The 17,717-nt window shown below is 36.9% G+C and overlaps 1 protein-coding gene and 1 long non-coding RNA gene across 11 annotated transcripts in view; one reads left to right on the top strand and one right to left on the bottom strand.

Moving 5' to 3' along the window:
- The window catches only part of LOC126923435 (dipeptidase 1-like), a 145,146-nt gene extending 129,613 nt beyond the window's left edge, over positions 1-15,533 (top strand). For all 5 annotated transcript variants that reach the window (XM_050736881.1, XM_050736884.1, XM_050736885.1 and 2 more), the window contains 6 exons: positions 1,282-1,351; positions 6,116-6,292; positions 13,383-13,467; positions 14,218-14,293; positions 14,581-14,719; positions 15,218-15,533. In XM_050736881.1, the coding sequence (XP_050592838.1) occupies positions 1,282-1,351; positions 6,116-6,292; positions 13,383-13,467; positions 14,218-14,293; positions 14,581-14,719; positions 15,218-15,307 (637 nt within the window). In that variant the 3' untranslated portion in view covers positions 15,308-15,533. The remainder of the gene's footprint in view (positions 1-1,281; positions 1,352-6,115; positions 6,293-13,382; positions 13,468-14,217; positions 14,294-14,580; positions 14,720-15,217) is intronic.
- The window catches only part of LOC126923452 (uncharacterized), a 130,081-nt gene that overhangs the window by 84,625 nt on the left and 27,739 nt on the right, over positions 1-17,717 (bottom strand). The gene's annotated exons all lie outside the window — the stretch shown is intronic.

The raw sequence follows: 17,717 nt of genomic DNA, 5'->3' as shown, positions 1-17,717 counted from the left end.
TCGATGGCCGATATCGTTACCCGTAACTAACAGTTCGAGTCCAAAGTATCAGACGACAATAGCCGCCGCGTCGACCCGATTCACAGCCTGCTTTTCAATCCTTGCCTACTTTACGAGTCCCTCGACGCCGTGGCTGGCGGCGCTGTAAATAAGAACCAGAGTCACGTTGTCCTCGAACAAATCTCTGTTTCGATGCTACATATTTTTCTCTTCTACAGGCCTAATGCGCCGTGCTTCGCCGCAAGGTGTCACGGATAAGGAAAAGTAGATACGTATGTGAGGGAAGCATGCCGAGAAAATTTTATCTAATGGAATTCAGCCTCCGTGTACAACGAATTCGTGTACATATTGTAATTGCGTTGGCTGAAAAGTTAGGGATCAGTCGAGACTAAACAAAAGTACAGCAAGTAAGAAAGTAAGTAGTTCGATTATCCGAACTAATTACTTACAGATTAGTTTCAAATTTGACCAATGTAATCGTGATAATCATGTCTCGGTACCGTGCTAACGAAATTTCAAAATATTTTCCATAACACACATAATATATCCATGAAAAATTTCTCGAACTGTCCCAATATTTTCGTCAGCCACTCTGTTTTCATTGAACTTGGTCTCGTCTCTAATTATTATCAAACAATCGTTTTCTTGCGACGATACCGGAATCGCTTTACAGAAAATGTTACGTAGGCCTAATCGATCTCTAATCCTTGACCTCCGTCTCTCCATCTTTTTCTCACGTTCTCCTTTGTCTTCGTCCGCTATTTCCTCGTGGGAACGGGGGATTGCCAAGACGATTGGATTTCCCGCGGTTCTCGATGACGACGAGCTGTCGACCCTCCTTCCTCTGAAAACGTTTCCGCGGTGACATCGGCATCGAGGTGAGAATCGACCGGAGAAGAAAGATTACCGGCTTTCGTGGCTCGGATTAAATTTTCTATGGCTTCGCGAGTCGCCGACGATCTTTCGATCTTTTACCTTCTGAACTGCGACCACCCCCGAACGATTCTACGCCTCTGCCGAACTGTTCTTACGATCAGAAATTGCTTTTCCGCGCGGTGATAAATTATTTCTCGATTTTAAAACGATTCGTAGGATTTCGACCTGGCATTTCCTTCCTCTGATTAAATGAAATTTTTCCATTGGCAAATGAAAAATGAACTCGTGAGAAATCCATGTTTACCAAGTGAACAGACAGAAAGCGTGTATATTAAAAAATTATTAAATCTTCCGGCGGCTTCACGCAAAAGAAGAAAGGAATTCTAACAGACATTTTCTTGGCAGGGCAGTCTGTTCAGTTGGCGAGACGAACAGTACCCAGGATTCGACACCAGGCCTCAGTGAGTTTGGAAAGGTAAGTTAATAAACGAAGTCACCATATACATGCATATGCAGGTAACAAGGAAAAGAAATGATAAGTCACTGTTCCCTGCTTTACAAAAAGATAATTTTTAAGTCGAATAAGCTGTCAATAAACAATCCCTCTTGCTATCTTTGTACGTCATAATGAGCAAGCAATTTTAAATCAAATTCCATCGAATTTTAATTCCATTGGAATAAATATTAATACATTGCTTGAATTTATAAATCAATTGCGCGAAATATTATATTTAAACTACGTTACTTATACTCGTTAAAACGTAAGCTGTACGGCGATTATATTAATAACTGTGCCATCAACGACCAAGGTAGTACATGAAAATGTTTTCTTGAAAAGATATTCCATCTCATTTAACATTTCGCTGGGAACAGTTTCTACAGCGTATTGAAAACAGGTAGGCGGGCAAATATTAAAGAATGATCGATCGATCGTCTCCGAGCGATAAACGCTATATTTATAAGTAACCGTAGTACTCTCGATGAACGAAGGTAAATAATAATCAATGAAAAGCAATCAATGACGATGCGCGTTCTATTTACGCCACATTTCTTCATTCTTCCTGAAGTTATAAGCGCGTGACCTATTTTAATAGAATCTCGTGGAGAAGTTTCAATTGTTAAAACGGAATGGGGAAAATTTTCCAGCCGAAATTCGTTGCACGAATCTCGATATACTGACGACAAAGATAAAAGAAATAAAGAAAGAGAAAAAGAAACACTGGTGAATTTTTTTGTGAACAGAGATGGGGACGAGATGGAGCATTTTTTATCGATCTTGCGGAATTTGCACTCTCTCGGTGCTAGTCTCTGTCGCGTGATAAAAAAAGAAGAAAGGAAGGGGTTGGAAGCGGAAGAGATGCAAGCGAGAACGTAAATCAAATAAGCCATCTCTGCTATCTTCCCCACCACCTTTGCTTTTCAGTATTTCCATCCCTCTTTCACTAATCTCTCCCCTTCGAATTCTCGTCTCGTTCTACTGGATGCTGCCCTTTCCACCATTTTCTCTTTGTTACTCCCCGTTCTTTCTTCTTCTTTGCCTCTTTTCCCTCTCATTTACATGCGCACCACCGTGGACCACGGTTTCCATTGTGTTCGTGTGCAAGCTACATTGCCAGACGTAGCTCGATTGTTCAAGCACACCATCGACTATATTGAAACAACGTCGGTACAAAATCGTTATTGCGAAGGTACCACATGGCAACCTTGCTAGACAATTTACTACAAAATTCCACTAATCCGAGGATTTCAAAGCTATTCCCGGTTGTCTTGCTTCTCTCTCCTACTGCACCCTCCCCTCGACCTGCTGTTACAATACAGACTGTAAATAATTTCGTGATGTAACCGAGTTCCCGAAAGGATTTTCCTCGCGTTTGTTTCTTTCGATATTGAATTCAAGTGGCTTTCAATACCACTGTATGACATTACGTAAGCATCCGGCGACGACGCGAATCTTTCGTATAAATCGCTGGGAAATAATCTAATATTTCGTTCCACGACGCTCGCGAGGAAATTGCGTTGTCTATGTTATTCGATGGTACAAGCTTTTGATGAAGAAAACTGACATATCGAGCTAAACATTTTTCGTAAAATGATAATATTATTAATACTTATAATATCGAAGGAAATTACTTCCCTCGCGTGCAATATAAATATTTCAAGTACGTGCATATTTTGATTAATTCTGAAAGAGGAAGATTCAAACTGGATATTTTTACGAATTTCATATTTATAATATTGAACGCTTTTTTCACTAAAAATAAATATCAGGATACTTTAAAGTCTTAAATATTTGTCTATTGTCATCATTTATATAGCATAAGGTATGAATATTCTCTTGAACAAAATAAGATAATATCGAAAAAAATATCCACCAGTTCGAAGTTTGCCGACCCGCATGGTGGCGAACGAAAAAGCTGAAAACAAACAGCGCGTTTCGTTAGAAAAGTGATCGCAAACAGATGCAAAAATAAAAGAAACTGACAACTGGAAATCCTACGATCAGCTTCGTATTTACATATTTATTTGTCCTCGTGAGCCGCGTAACTTTTGCACGGAATATTTTTCTCATTTAAATACGAAACTGCATCTCTGTACCTTGTGGACCAAATATATTTCAAGAAAAGATTTCGTTTCGATGTGTATGTACACTAGTACACGATATTTACGATATTTTCCCTGTTCCTTTTCTATTTCCTTCTTCGATTACCTAACACTCGTATTGCACACCCATGGTATTCTCCTTCGTTGCTTCGCGTAAGCACGTGCACGCTTTTCTTTATAGAATACATACACTGGGAAACGCGGTATAGCTCAGCCAGAACACGATTCTTCGCGATAAGCTTAAAAATTCAAGGAAATACGTTACGTCAATTTTTGAAAGAATATCTTGTATTCGTTGTTACTTCATTGCCCAGATCGATCAATGAAATTTGTATGGACATAACACATACACCATAGTTTTTTTGCAAAAGTTTTGACAAATATATTTTTTAAGCCATATCCTTTTGATATGCCATTTGATAATGCCAGAAAATAATCCATCTTTTCAAAGGTCTACGGTAGAATATTCCCTCGAATTGCGCGTGAAAATTATAGCTTCCGCAAAGTCAAATTATTTCCAGCAACCTCGCTAATAGAATCTCGTTATCTGAGAACGCGCGAACGTTTAAATATTCGTTATGAAGAAGGAATGGCTGCGCGGAAAGGTAGCTTAAATCGATGGAAACACCTCGTCCTCGTTGTCTGTACAAAATCGCGCATACCGAGAAAAACGAACATCACTGGCTTCTTGTTAGAACGGGAGTGCGCTCGCAAAAAAAAGACAGCGCCCATTGTGTTCCTTCTTTTCCTTTCTCTCGTATCGACGTCCTGGTCTATGCGCCGCAGCAGCTTTTTTCTTCTATTTTCGCGCGATAGGAGAGGCGGCTTGCTTACGCCATCGACTAATGTTCGCCAGTCGAAATGCCGACGCTTCTTCGTCCTCTACGCTATTTTTCAACCTTACCACCATCCATCCCCTCTCATCCTTTACCTTCACGATCTCTGATTTTTCTCCTCTCTTTCCTCCCTCTCTCGCACGTAATACCTCGGGACCATCCCGTCTCTCGTGTTACGAGAAACTCCGATCATCTTTCTTAATCAACGCCCTGTGAAATCGCGCCGAATTAAAGGTATCTCTTAAGTCCATGCACACGTACATATATACTGACCCTTCCGGCGTTTCAGAATAATTGCCTCCAAGTGGCACATGTTGTAATTGTGCGAGATTGCCGGGCTCCCATATTACTTTACCGCGGCATTAAGGAGCAAAGAGGGCGTAGCAATTTTCAGCACTACGATGTACCAGCACCCCCACTTTGGTCGCCAATAATTTTTGAATTGTACAAATTCTGATTACGAAATTGTTCGATTAATCCCGTTCCTTTTCTTTGCGCGTATGTAGAATGTGTAATTTCATAAGAAAATGTTTTCGATCGTTTGTTTGCAGTGAACGTTCGTGTATCGTGAATACAAATCGACCAAAATGTCCACGTATTCATGAGCAACAGTGTACACTTTGGTTTTTGATCTTACTGAAAAAACACAGCGGCCGCGCCAGAGATGAAAAAATCGACGCAGAATAATACGTTTAAAATGCAGTGTATGTAGTGTATGGCCAGTACGTGTATATTTTCGTTTTCGAGTTGCTCACGATTCACGGGCAATTAAGTTTTATACGCTAATCGGACTACGGTATGAAACAGAAAACCACGGTGCATGGAACGAAGAAAAAGGTTCGCTAGGGTGGCGGATACTGGAGAGGGTGAAAAAAAGATTGTTAGAGCAACGCAACCTTGTACGGTCAATGTTGCGCTCTGTGAGTTTCGTTCTGTTAATTAAAGAGCACGTATACGTATGCATCACGACAGAATACACGACCATCCGTTATGTCAGTTAATTTCTATAATGTCCGTGGCAGCGGCGAATGCAAAACAGGAACACGTGGCTGCTCGAAAACTAGGCTGCCGAAACGAAATTCGAGTCGTTTTGCGTACGAATAAAGTTCACCGTGGCTGAAGGTAATGCAAACTGTAAAATCATGTAATCTCTTTGGCGGCAGTGGTCAGCATGAAAATTTGCATTCTAACCGTGTTCATGGAATTACACGCGGTTCGACCAAATCCACGTATCGAAAGCCAACCTCTGTCGATCTTTAAATACGTGACAATTATTTAGCCACGTCATCGGCACGTTTAACAGTCGACGGTATTTATCCTACCTAGAGCCAAGAGTTAATTCAATCACGTGTGCGGTGATAACGTACGCGATAATTCCTTGAAATTATTCTTGAAATTATACAGTAGTGTCACAGTGATGTGCTGATTTAATTAAGGGTCAACGTTGTGTTTCATAACGTAACATTTCGCTTGAAATTTCTTTTTCCATTATTGTATTGTCTGTTTTTTTTCACGGTGTGGTTATGAAAGAGAGTAATTTTCTATGGAAAAGATTAGTCAATTTTCTCGTCGCTATTTTTTTCGTCCGTCTAGTTCTTATCATTTTATGAAGTTCAAAGGACTCGAAGTATATAAAAGTGTGAAAACTCTCCGTATAGAAGTATTTGTATTCGCACAATAATTTTTGTAACGACTGCAGAAAGTACAATTGTTTATTCAAAAGAAAAAGTCGATGTTTAGAGAGTAAGGGTTAACAAAAATTAAGCATGAAATATGCATACTTATATCTTATTATTTTTCAGGCAGTTGTCAGGGAACTAAATAGACTGGGAATGCTAGTGGATCTCTCTCATGTCTCAACAAGGACTATGAGGGCGGCCCTGCAGACGACGAGGGCACCGGTGATTTTCTCTCACAGTGCTGCCAGGGCACTTTGCAATTCCACTAGAAACGTGCCAGACGACGTGCTTAGAAATCTGGTAAGTTCCCGTGCAACCACATCGACATGGAAAAGTTAGGAGTGCATGGAAATGCGATAGGATAGTGCGGCAAGGTTAAGCCAATTTCGATACTCGATCAGACGAACGTTATGCGCTTCCCTTTCCATAAATTGGACACTGCATAAATCCTTGTTTCCAGTAGAATTCAATTCTTTTCAACCGTAACCTTTAGACAATAAAACGTAGTGTCGAAAGTCTGCCAGAGCGTTCAATAAAAAATTAATAAAAAAAATATATATATGTAAAATAGAATAGAAACTATTAAATACGACAAGCATAAAAATAATTAAATACAATAAAACAATGTTAAATCTTACGTATTGATGAAGCTAGAATATTCAACACCAAACTTCTTATTCTTTAAATGTAATAATATATATTGAGCTGGATAATAAGATCGTTCGATGTTGACTAGCGTATACATTTTAAAAAATGTTTACTATAGAAACTGCTATTTTTGTATAAATATATTACTTTGAAATTCTTCGATTTCGCTACAAACCGACAATAACTCGATAAACACAGTATCATTTAACAGAAGTACCAAATGATAGGAGAAACACTGTATGTCAATTAGCAAAGGAACATATAGAAAAGGACAAAGCAGAAGAAAGGACGTCGTAAAAAGCCAAGTATTTGGTTGCGGAAACGAATGTGGACGAAAAAAGGGAGGGTCGCGCAGAATGTTGTTGTAAACCAAGGGAAGGTAGATAGAGAGAGAGTAAGAATAAAAATGGTAGGAGAAAAATCGACTTACACGTTCGCAAGTTCATCTGAAGGCGCCACGACGCGGTGTAAGAGTGGAACCGCCAAAAGCACTCGACGCCTGCACAAAGTGATGTAATGAGTGCAGCAGGGTGCCGCGTGTTGCATACGAACGGAGCAGGTTTGACCAGTTATAGAAAATGTGCGATGGGTGGTATGTTTTCATTGTCTACCTTCATCCATTTACTCGATAAGTCCACTTCTCTTGATTTTCTACTTTTTATGTTACTCAATTGTTCACATGTTAACTGTCACGGTAATCACTGATGATTTATTAAACCGCGTTTTATTAAACTTTTTAAAGTCATTAAAACAAGATAAATTTCATGAACTAAAGAAATGTTCAACAATGTGAATACCAGAGACAACATTGCAGGAGAAAAAAATGTGCGAATAGAACATAATATTTTGCAAAAATTTATTGTTATGGTGTAGTATATTTCAATTTATTGCGATTCCTAGAGTAACATGTATAAAGTTTGCTCGCATGATTAACACGGTATGCACGTGTCTATGTACATTTTCCGCGTAGAAACTATTAACCGGATATAGGAGATAGGAACCAACATAAAGTCCTAACAATACGGTTACGAGTTTTTCTACGTCTCGGAGGAGCTAAGTAGATATTTTATTAAGACCAATGAATTTCTTCTGGACCAAGTCGTAGAGTCGTGGAAAATACAATCATCAATGTTTTTCCTACCCTTGATTGCTCTGAAATATGCAATGTCGTATAATTCTGAAAAATTTCCGATAAATTATCGTTAAGCGCGCCAGTAGAAATATATCAAGTCATAAATAAGGTAACCTCATATTTTGCATTTTGAATTTCTAGGGCAAAGCCAACGACGATTGTTGAACTTAACAGATTAATTATTTAGTTGTAGCAATAAGTGTTGCTTTTCAACGAAAATTTTATTTTATCTGTTTCAGGATCATAAAATATTCAATAATTAACTTCATTATATAACACATAAAGCGCAACTGAATAATATGTACATGTTTCTCGGGTGATTCCTAACGAAAAAATAAGAAACGAATGTATAGCATAAATCTTTTTCGTTCGAAGCTTGATTATCGAGAAAATCGAGTTCTAGAATTTGTCAAGTATATTTGAATTTTAACTAATTTCCAGGCTGGACAGGGGTAAATAGATAATCGTTCGAATACTTCTTCCAGAAAATAAAAAATTTGTAAATATTAATACCACATTTTGAAAAATAAACCGAAGCACTAACTAATCTAGTTGTCGTGCATCTTTTACAAGCTCAGCGTTGTTAAAATCTCCAAGCAATCTCGTTGGTCCGCCCAAAATGATGGTCTTTGTACGCAAAAAAGCAGGAGAAAATAATTCAGTTTGAGCGTAAATACGGTAGCAGATAAAATTGTTAGTGAGCATTTATGATGTAATCCATGCTTAACCCACTACCGACCGTCGCGTCGTCGTAGCTTTTTGGGTCGCTCGATAAATTTTAACGTTTTAGTTACAGTTTTCCAACTGCTACATTGAAAGTTAGTGAACCGACATTAAGTTTAATCCCCTTTCAGATAATATATACTTAAAGTTCATGGCATTCTAATGTTAAATAACAAATTTTGAAAGGCGTGCGTGAACTCTGGAAATCAATTACAGCGATATAATTTTTAAAGTTAATGAAATATGTGGACATAGTAACACTAGTTATAATGTCAAGGACATGAGATACTTTAAAATTACAGATTGGTCGAGTAAGATTGAAAAACATAAATTATTTTGCGTTTAGTAAATTTACGTTCAATCTGCTTTCGTTTTATAGTAATGGAAGCTATAAAATTTAACATCAAATAATAAATTATAAGTGTTTAATGTAAACCTTTAATGTTTAATGTCAAAACATATTAATATTTAATGGAAAAAGTAATAATTAATATTAATATTGATTTTGGCGTTGAAATTAATATTGAATATAAATATGAATTTTAAATTCTAATTATACATTTTGTCCATTTATGCACATTTACATTTCCCATGAATGCATATATATATGTAGTATCGTGGAAAAGGGTCTAAGAAAAATGTCAAGTTAACCATAAACAATATCGCGAGAGCCGAGGTGCCGTCCGGTCCATCAATGTGTCGTCGGTCCTTCAAGTGAATAGTTTCGTAGAAAAGGCCTACGTGACCCTGGCCACGGGTGTTCGCGGAACACATGCGTAGTGGGGCTGAGAAAAGACAAAGGGATGCTAGCCCAGGGGGTATCAGTTAGAAGTCGTACAGTGTTAGTAGAGAAGTCAGAGTGAGTACAAAAGCCGGAGAGTGTGAGTGGAGGAGCCGGAGAGTATAAATCGAGAAGTTGAGAGCCGAGTATGATAATAAGACGTACGACGATATTGTAATCAGTTTGTTGTATTGAGTATTGCTTGTTAAACTAAAACATCATTACTTGTCCTTACTCTAAGACCCATTTAAGTTACTACATTCGTACATATATACATTCGTAAATAGCCCAGCAATAAGTCTAATAGTCGAAACTAAACTTCGTAGTTACTAGATCAAAATGTTTCCTCTATCATAGGCTATCACCTCTTGCATCGAGTGATTGACATACTTATAGTTCGAAAGTATATGTATACAAAAATACACACCAATATTTCTAACCGTTCCATCCGTTTTGACCAACTATTCGCAAACGTTGGCCAACGAAGAGATTATTTGGTTTTAGGTCAGCAAACACGCGACTAAAACCAGGTCGGGTGTTTCGAAAAGTTCAGGGTTGGCCCGGTCCAGCCTCGTTGTAGGATTTGATGAAAACGCGTTACGTGCCTTTCTCTCTCCCCCCTCTCTCTCTCTCTCTCTCTCTCTCTCTCTCTCTCTCTCTCTCTCTCTCTCTCTCTCTCTCTCTCTCTCTCTCTCTCTCTCTCTCTCTCTCTCTCTCTCTCTCTCTCAATGTATCTATCTATCTATCTATCTATCTATTTCTTCCTCTGTCTTCTTGTCTGAAATTCGAAACCAGTCGAGCGGTTGAAACGTCAGCTGAACGACAAGGAAAAGGGGGTGAATTCGTCCGTTGAATGTGTCAGGCCCGTGCAAACGAATCGAGAAAAAAGCATACGGGATTCTGTAGGATTAAATTGGGATTACAATACGTGAAGGTACATGATTTATCCGACAAGGAAGTCAACTGGCCAATGAGAATGTACAATCTGTTTTTAAAACGTTCCCATGCATCACAAACACTCGGGCTAAACAATTATGTAAATATTTACGACCCCCTACGTGCGTTAAACTTTCCTTTTCAGACAGTAATACTCTCCACGGTTTTCGTCGAGTTCGCGTACGAAAGCCAGAAAGCTGAAGAAATAAATCATCAGGATTCTAAATCAGAAGAAACTCGAATCGCGATGATCTTTCATTCAAAGCACAAAGTTCTCGCGGTAATTTACGCTGTACCGTGTGGCCAAGCTTCCACAATTATTGGATTCGTAAGTGATTTCACATTAACGACACAACATTGGATAAACTGATTGTAAGTGATTAAGTCTCGTGTGCAAAGCTCGATTAAAATTTAATCCTATCGCTGCTCTGCGCCTGCCAATCACTGACGTCGAAATGACAATTACCCTGCGTCGATGCTTCAAATTAATCTATCGGATTAAATTTGAGACGACGACAACAATGCCTTAAATTTCATTTAACCATGTGTTCGTGCACTCGATTGGCAATTATTAATTCTTTTTTGTATATGGAAAGTTTTTTTGTATAAAATTCGTAATAGGCGCGCGAATTTTTAATGTGAACTTGATGAAGAATTTAAAAAAAAATATTGAAACATTATATAAATATTCTTAAAATAAAATTTGAATTATATGAAAATCAAATCACAGTCGGATATTAAGAGACAAGCAATATCTACTAATCCAATTAGTTTGATTAAAATCCCAGCTAATTGTATCTTTACGAGAGAGAATCAATATGTGTTTCTTATTTGCTTCACCGGTACAATCAATACTGGCTCGATCATGACGAAGCGACAAGGGGATGAGTTACACCAATCAGAGGCCGAACGATGGCCTGTCTGGTAACATGTTATTAGCTGTGCCACACTGCTGCCCCAATTAACGCTGGCTACTTCATAGTTTAAGTCAGGTCAGGTATCGACTAGACGGGAGGGCATTGTCTCTTCTCTCGATTGGCACATTCAGTAATTGTCGATAGGAGGTAGAGATAAAAAGGTCCTGATAAAACTGGATGGCCATGGCGTACTAGCTCCAAGCATTTCGTGTTAACCGAAACGGATAAAGATCGGTCCGGTACTTTAGGAGATTCTTTAGATCTTCATCAAAAGTTCGGCATTGACGAATCGGCCAGATGTAACTGCGTTGCTATCTTGGACCGGATTATAAAGTTAAGTTGAACGAGGAATATAGAGGTCAGCTATAGAGGTCATTTTCAGGAGGAAATTAGAGTAGTTCATCGCGCTTCTTTCGTACCGATTCTATGTCTATATCTAACTTTTCTTTCTAATTAGAGTGTATCGATTACTGTACCGTAAAATCCGTAAAATCTTTACCATGCAAATTGATAAGGGAAGTGCAGAGTAGCTTTAAATAATTTCTCGTAATGCTAATCTTAACAAATGCGAGTAACGTAAATTCCACTTATAAACTCCGCTTAAGCTGTTAAATTATTGGTTAATGGCGCAAATTAAAATTGGATAGATCAAATGAATATTCATGTAAATAGCATCGGAAAGGAGTAAAGCAACCTCATGCCAAATTTAAGCGCGACAGACACTGGTGATACGAACTTTATAACGCCGAGCGAGAGAAACGTTTTCATTGTACTATGGCAAAATTCGAAAAAGCAAAATTTTGTATCGGGAAACACGGCGATTTCCGATGACACGACGCGCGGACACCTCGCGTCGTGGATATTAAATGTTTCATGGAATTCGAATCAATTGTTCAAAAATCCTAGTAAACGGGGAATATGATTTATAGCAGTTGGCGGTATTAAAATTTCAATGCAATGTGTACCGTCTCCGTGGAATGGAAATGAAATTTCATTCCTGTGGAGTAACTTTACGATTTCTTTGAATTTTATTGGCGAGCAATTCAAGAGTTGACCATAAGACCCATACCACCGGTCTACTGAAAAGAATCACACAACTAAAGAAATTAAATGCTTCAAAAAGTCGACTTGAAATAGAAAATTATCAATGACTCGATCATCTAACAACGAGGAAGTTGTTCCTTTTATAATCTAACGCAGTTATACTAGATAGTAAATAAAACTTCCGGAGAACAACCGCGTAAACTTTTTGCGACATAACCACCGATTTCTTTGTTATCCTATAGTATTAAATGCGTGCAAAAGAAAAAGCAACGAGGAATAACTTCAGATGTCCCCTTTACCAACGCTATAAGAACAGGAACATAAAAGCAAGTGGAAACAGATGATTCTGATGGTAGCCAAAGTCGTTTCCGTTTGTCTTTTGAAAAAGGACTCTGGGCGAAATCAATATGGAAAGCTACGAATGCGCCCCAGATTTGAGCAAGCGACCAGCTCATCGAATTTCAACGTGCGTTTCCCAGTCGCATTTCAGAAAGTATGCCGTCTCGAATCGCAACTTTTTTAATATCATCCAACGGCGTAGAACATTCGAACCGTAGATTGAAGCGGAGAAATCGTAAACTACGAATCGATGTAAATTGTTACTTTCTGTAGCTTCCGAAAGCTTGCGTGTCTCGCGAATACTTTATCATAGCATCTTGTGCTTTTCAGATTTGACAATTAGAGAATTAAATTTACAGATTCGAATACTTTATTCGAACGATCTATGTAATTTTTGTTTAAAGATTTCGTTAATTGTGCGCTATTGCGTTCTGTAAATACATTTTGTAAATTACATAATACAACACGTCAAGATAAATTACTAAATTTATCCGAAAACTGTTATCCTACATAAATAACGAATTGAATTACGAACGATATGCGCATTTTCCACAAATTGACCCCAACAGTTACCACATACTCTGAAATTGATAGCTTTTTATCGACTTTATTTATGAATTTTGCGAACTACCAGCAGCTTTCTAAATTTTTTACCTATATATATCTTTTGAAACAATCCATATGTATACTGCAAGAATGAGAAGAATTTTTTGAAAACACAATAAAAATCCAATGCCTTTGTATATTCGCAGAAAATGAAATAACCGCTTTATTCTTCTCCGCACCATTTTACAATAGCTTCTCTTTGCGCGAATAATATTCAGAGTTGTACAATCTTGGCATATCTCAGGTTAATACATCTGTTCGCAGGCTAAAAATGGCGGTGTAGCAATGGTTCCGTTTTATACATACTTCATAACGTGCAACAGTACAGCCACCATAAAAGACGTTATTGGTACGTAAAGCATCATCGATGTGTTATTTCGTTCTTACTTAAAGCAATAGTCGGCTGTAGGAGAAACTGCATTGCAATTATTAGCTTTGAAATCCTTTCCACTAGGCAATAACATGGTCCATTTTACAAATCACGATTGTTTGATATAAAAACATTTAATTTCGAATTCTGAATTTATTATTTCGATAAATGTTGTCAAACCTTTGCAAATACTGAAAATACGGATATTTCTAAAAAGTAAAAATTAAAATTCAATATCGATTGTGAACTGATTTGTGAAGTACGCAAGATAATATAATTTATAACTGGACTGTTGACTGAAAGATTGAAATCGCCATGCTCTGTGTTGGAACTGAGAATTAAAAAATAATTGGAACTTAGAATCCTTGAAATTCCGAAAAATTACCTCGGAAATCTCTCCAGTCCGAACTTCGGCGAAATGAACACGCGACATTCCTATCGAGAGGAATGATGTAAAACAATAAATATAAGAATGGATTGACTTCTACTATGTTGATAAAACACATTTATATTCGAGCTGAACAATGATTCGTTTCTTTTGTTCGATCGCGTTTACGTAAATTAATATGAAACTGATTAACACGCGCACCGGGACCAATTAACAATCAAGCAGAAAGCATTTTGTTCAAATGGAGTACAGTAATGACAGTGCAGGTTGAAAATAATAAAATCCACATTTCAAATGCCACGGCACGACCAAGTTTATTAAGGACGACCATGCTGTTTCAGCACACATCAATCACATTCGAAAGGTGGCGGGGATCGATCACGTTGGAATAGGAGCCGGCTTCGACGGGATAAATTTGTAATTATCTTTCGAGTATCCTCGGCACAACAACGCGCATTCAGAGAATAATCATTATCGATACTCGGCTCAATGAAGCAATTACTGTTGTATCTATGGGGAGGGAGTTTGCCAACATTTCATTGGCACACACAATGAACACTTAGACGAACGCGTAAATCGTAAAATTGCTTCCATTGATACGAGACTGCTGAAACGAATTTTAGTGTCGAACATCTATTCTCTGAATGATAGAGGTCATTATGAATCAAACAAACCGACACTGCGATTATCGATGCGCTTTTCAGCACTCCTACCGGCTTGGAGGATGTTTCGAGGTATCCGCAATTGTTGGCTACTCTGCTGGAGGATCCAACGTGGACGGAGGAAGACATTAAAAAGCTAGCTGGCCTCAATTTATTGAGAGTATTCGCTAAGGTCGAGCAGGTGAGTTATATTTCTTGCCAATTAATTAAAATGGATATAATCAAAGAGTAAAATAGGATTTGTGTTAATTGTATAGGAAATATATTTGTTCAAAAGGAATTGATGGAATGGATAAGTTTATACTACAGTACATATAATATAAATTTATATTAAAAATTCATATTCCGAATATAATATGAAAATTATCTTTATTTGTTTATTACGATTTATAAGATTTACCGGATAAAATTTGTTGTAACAACCAACTAAAATTTTAAAAACAAAACTAGTTAAAATAATAAGGAATCTAAGATAAACAAAATGCCCTTATCATAAAATATTCAAAAAGTTATAACCTCGGGTTTGTTACTTATAAAACATTGAATAATTCAAAGATTCCAAAGTAATTAAAATTTGCGTTCTACGCGAGATTATTATTTAAGTTCTATCGATATTTATGTATATTGTCGTACGTTCTTAGCTATTAACTCTATAGATTTAAAAAAAATGGAATTTTAGGTGCGCGACGAATGGCACAGAGCGGCGGTATTGCCAGTGGAGAAAATCAGTCCACCTGACAACTCCGCATGCGTCTACGGAGCGTCTTGATCTTCTTTGAGGACATTCACAGCAGGATTCCTCGATTTTCTACGATCGCCGAAGATTCGACACGTCTCATGGAACTATAGGACCCTGTAAACGTGCGGACTGGATCAGCTGAAAGATCGCTTTTCCCTGATAACATCTTTTTGAGTTCTCCGGGGAACTCGATCGCGCCTTATGAAAGATGAAAAATTGAACAAGAACGTACGTTCCATCTGTGAAAATTGATAAGATTGAGACCATGTGTTGAACGATCATCTTCAGGACAAGTTCAATTTTCTTCTTTATCTTTTTTTCCTCTCATTCACACGCCGCGCCGCCATGAATTATGCGATTGTATTTTTTTGGCCATTTTTGACTAAGTTTATGAACAAACTATCTTGTTTTTCATATTGTTGTCGCACTTCGCTGAAAGAACATATCTGTATAACGTATAATGGTTAATTTGCTGCTATTTTAATAGCTGGATACGTCCGTCCATACTTTCAAGCAGATACATAATTATTGAGAACTTTTTATTTATTTCCTTGTATCGATTGCATTTACGGAAATCAGCTTTTTGATACACACTGCGCCTGTATTACCTCCCAAAGGAATTTTACTGAGAAACCGCGAACATTTGTTCATTTATAAAAGTGTTAACACCGAAACTGTTGAAATTTATAGGTACATAAATATATTCAGCTGGAAATATATTTATAGCATAAAGCGTATTTATTAACGTATTCATCTACATAGAAATTTTATACAGAAATCTGAGCTCGTCCTGAAGATATTCATAGATGAATACTTATAAGCGTAGGAAAAAGCGTTCCTGAATGAATAGCGTATAATGATGCGGACAATCGAGGCGGCCAAAAATGCTTGCTAGGAAGAATTTCTTTCGAACGAGGATACTCTTTAAGAAACGTTTTCTTGGTATTATCCTGACAGAATTCCAATAAATGTTTTTCGATACTTCTACCTTGGAATAATTATATAAGATCTCAAGCGATATTAGGTGGCACGCGTTCAAATGTCAATCAAAGAAAAGATCTATTAATCATGATTTAACGTTGAATAATTTGATAAATTTTATTTTATAATTTACAACTGCATGATAATATCCTTGACATAGAGTAATTAGTTAATTCGAAATAACTACTATATAAAATAGACGAATCTCCAAAATATTATACCTATCCTTGATATACTTTCTTTTTTAATACGAATGATATGAAGATTATACCCTTAAAGACGCAGATAATCATTTGAATGCTTGCTCCTTGTCAACTTAATAAGTGCGCTTAAGACCAAGGAATTAAAGAAAAACCAAAAAAGAAAAAAAAACGAAGAACTAGAAAAATCGGCGAGAAAATAATAAAACTTTTGTAACATTTAATTAGAAATTTTGAAACCAGATCATAAAAACCAATATTTACGTATATACGATTGTTTCAAGCTTTTAGAGTTTCTATATTTACAAATGGCAAAGAACTTTTGTCATTTAGAGTTCGTCACCAAAGACCATTAAGAGGAAAGACTTTTTCGTCACTTATTAAATGTTTCCAACCTCCGACTGAAATCCTTAAAAATGTTCTTATAACGTTTGTTATAACGAGGCTTCTATTACGCATGCATGACGCAATTATTTAACGCAATTGCTGGTTCATTTGTAAACGAAATACCTTGTTAGGACTGCGAATATCCGGATATCGATAATATTCGAATATTCAATTAATATTTATATAAAAAATTGAATATTTCATAGAATCAACTGCGCTATTCAATTATCATTATTTAGATTTGCACACATATGTATATGCATACTTTTTATAGTAGTGTTACATTTATATTTTAAATAACTAAATTCTTCTAAATTCTTTAGATTCCAATCAAAATGGATAATTTTCAATCTATATGAAACATCCTTGTGTCAGGCACCTTCCTTTTACTAGAAAATTAAGTAGAAAATTCAACCACTAACTGAATAAGCTTTTGTATCTAAAATTTCCTTTTTCGATAGAAGATTAAATTCAATATGAAATTTTTAATCAAATCTCTACTTAACTTGGTCATTTTGGCGTAATGACGTTAATGTTGGATACTTGAATATTATCTAAATTAGATCAAGCATTGAAAATCCGGATAAATTGGCAGGTCTATTTATTATGCTCACCAATATGAAACACTGCCAAGCCAATTTATACTGAACCATTATGACATGAGAAACTATAATTGCCGAAATCCCCTTTCGATATAGTAGTCGACACGTAGCAATAAACTTTTTAGTCGGTAAATCATAAAATAAAGCCGAGGACTCGGGAATGAGAACACGTAGAAAATACTTCTACATATCTAGATAAGGGAACTTCTTTTGGGATGTAACTTAAATTAGAGACAGTGAGCAAGTACTAAACAAATATTTCATCTGGTT

This window comes from Bombus affinis, chromosome 13 (assembly GCF_024516045.1).
Source record: "Bombus affinis isolate iyBomAffi1 chromosome 13, iyBomAffi1.2, whole genome shotgun sequence".
NCBI classification, from domain to species: domain Eukaryota; kingdom Metazoa; phylum Arthropoda; class Insecta; order Hymenoptera; family Apidae; genus Bombus; species Bombus affinis.
The sequence above is the reverse complement of the archived record's forward strand: the minus strand, read 5'-3'. Positions and strand labels throughout refer to the sequence as shown.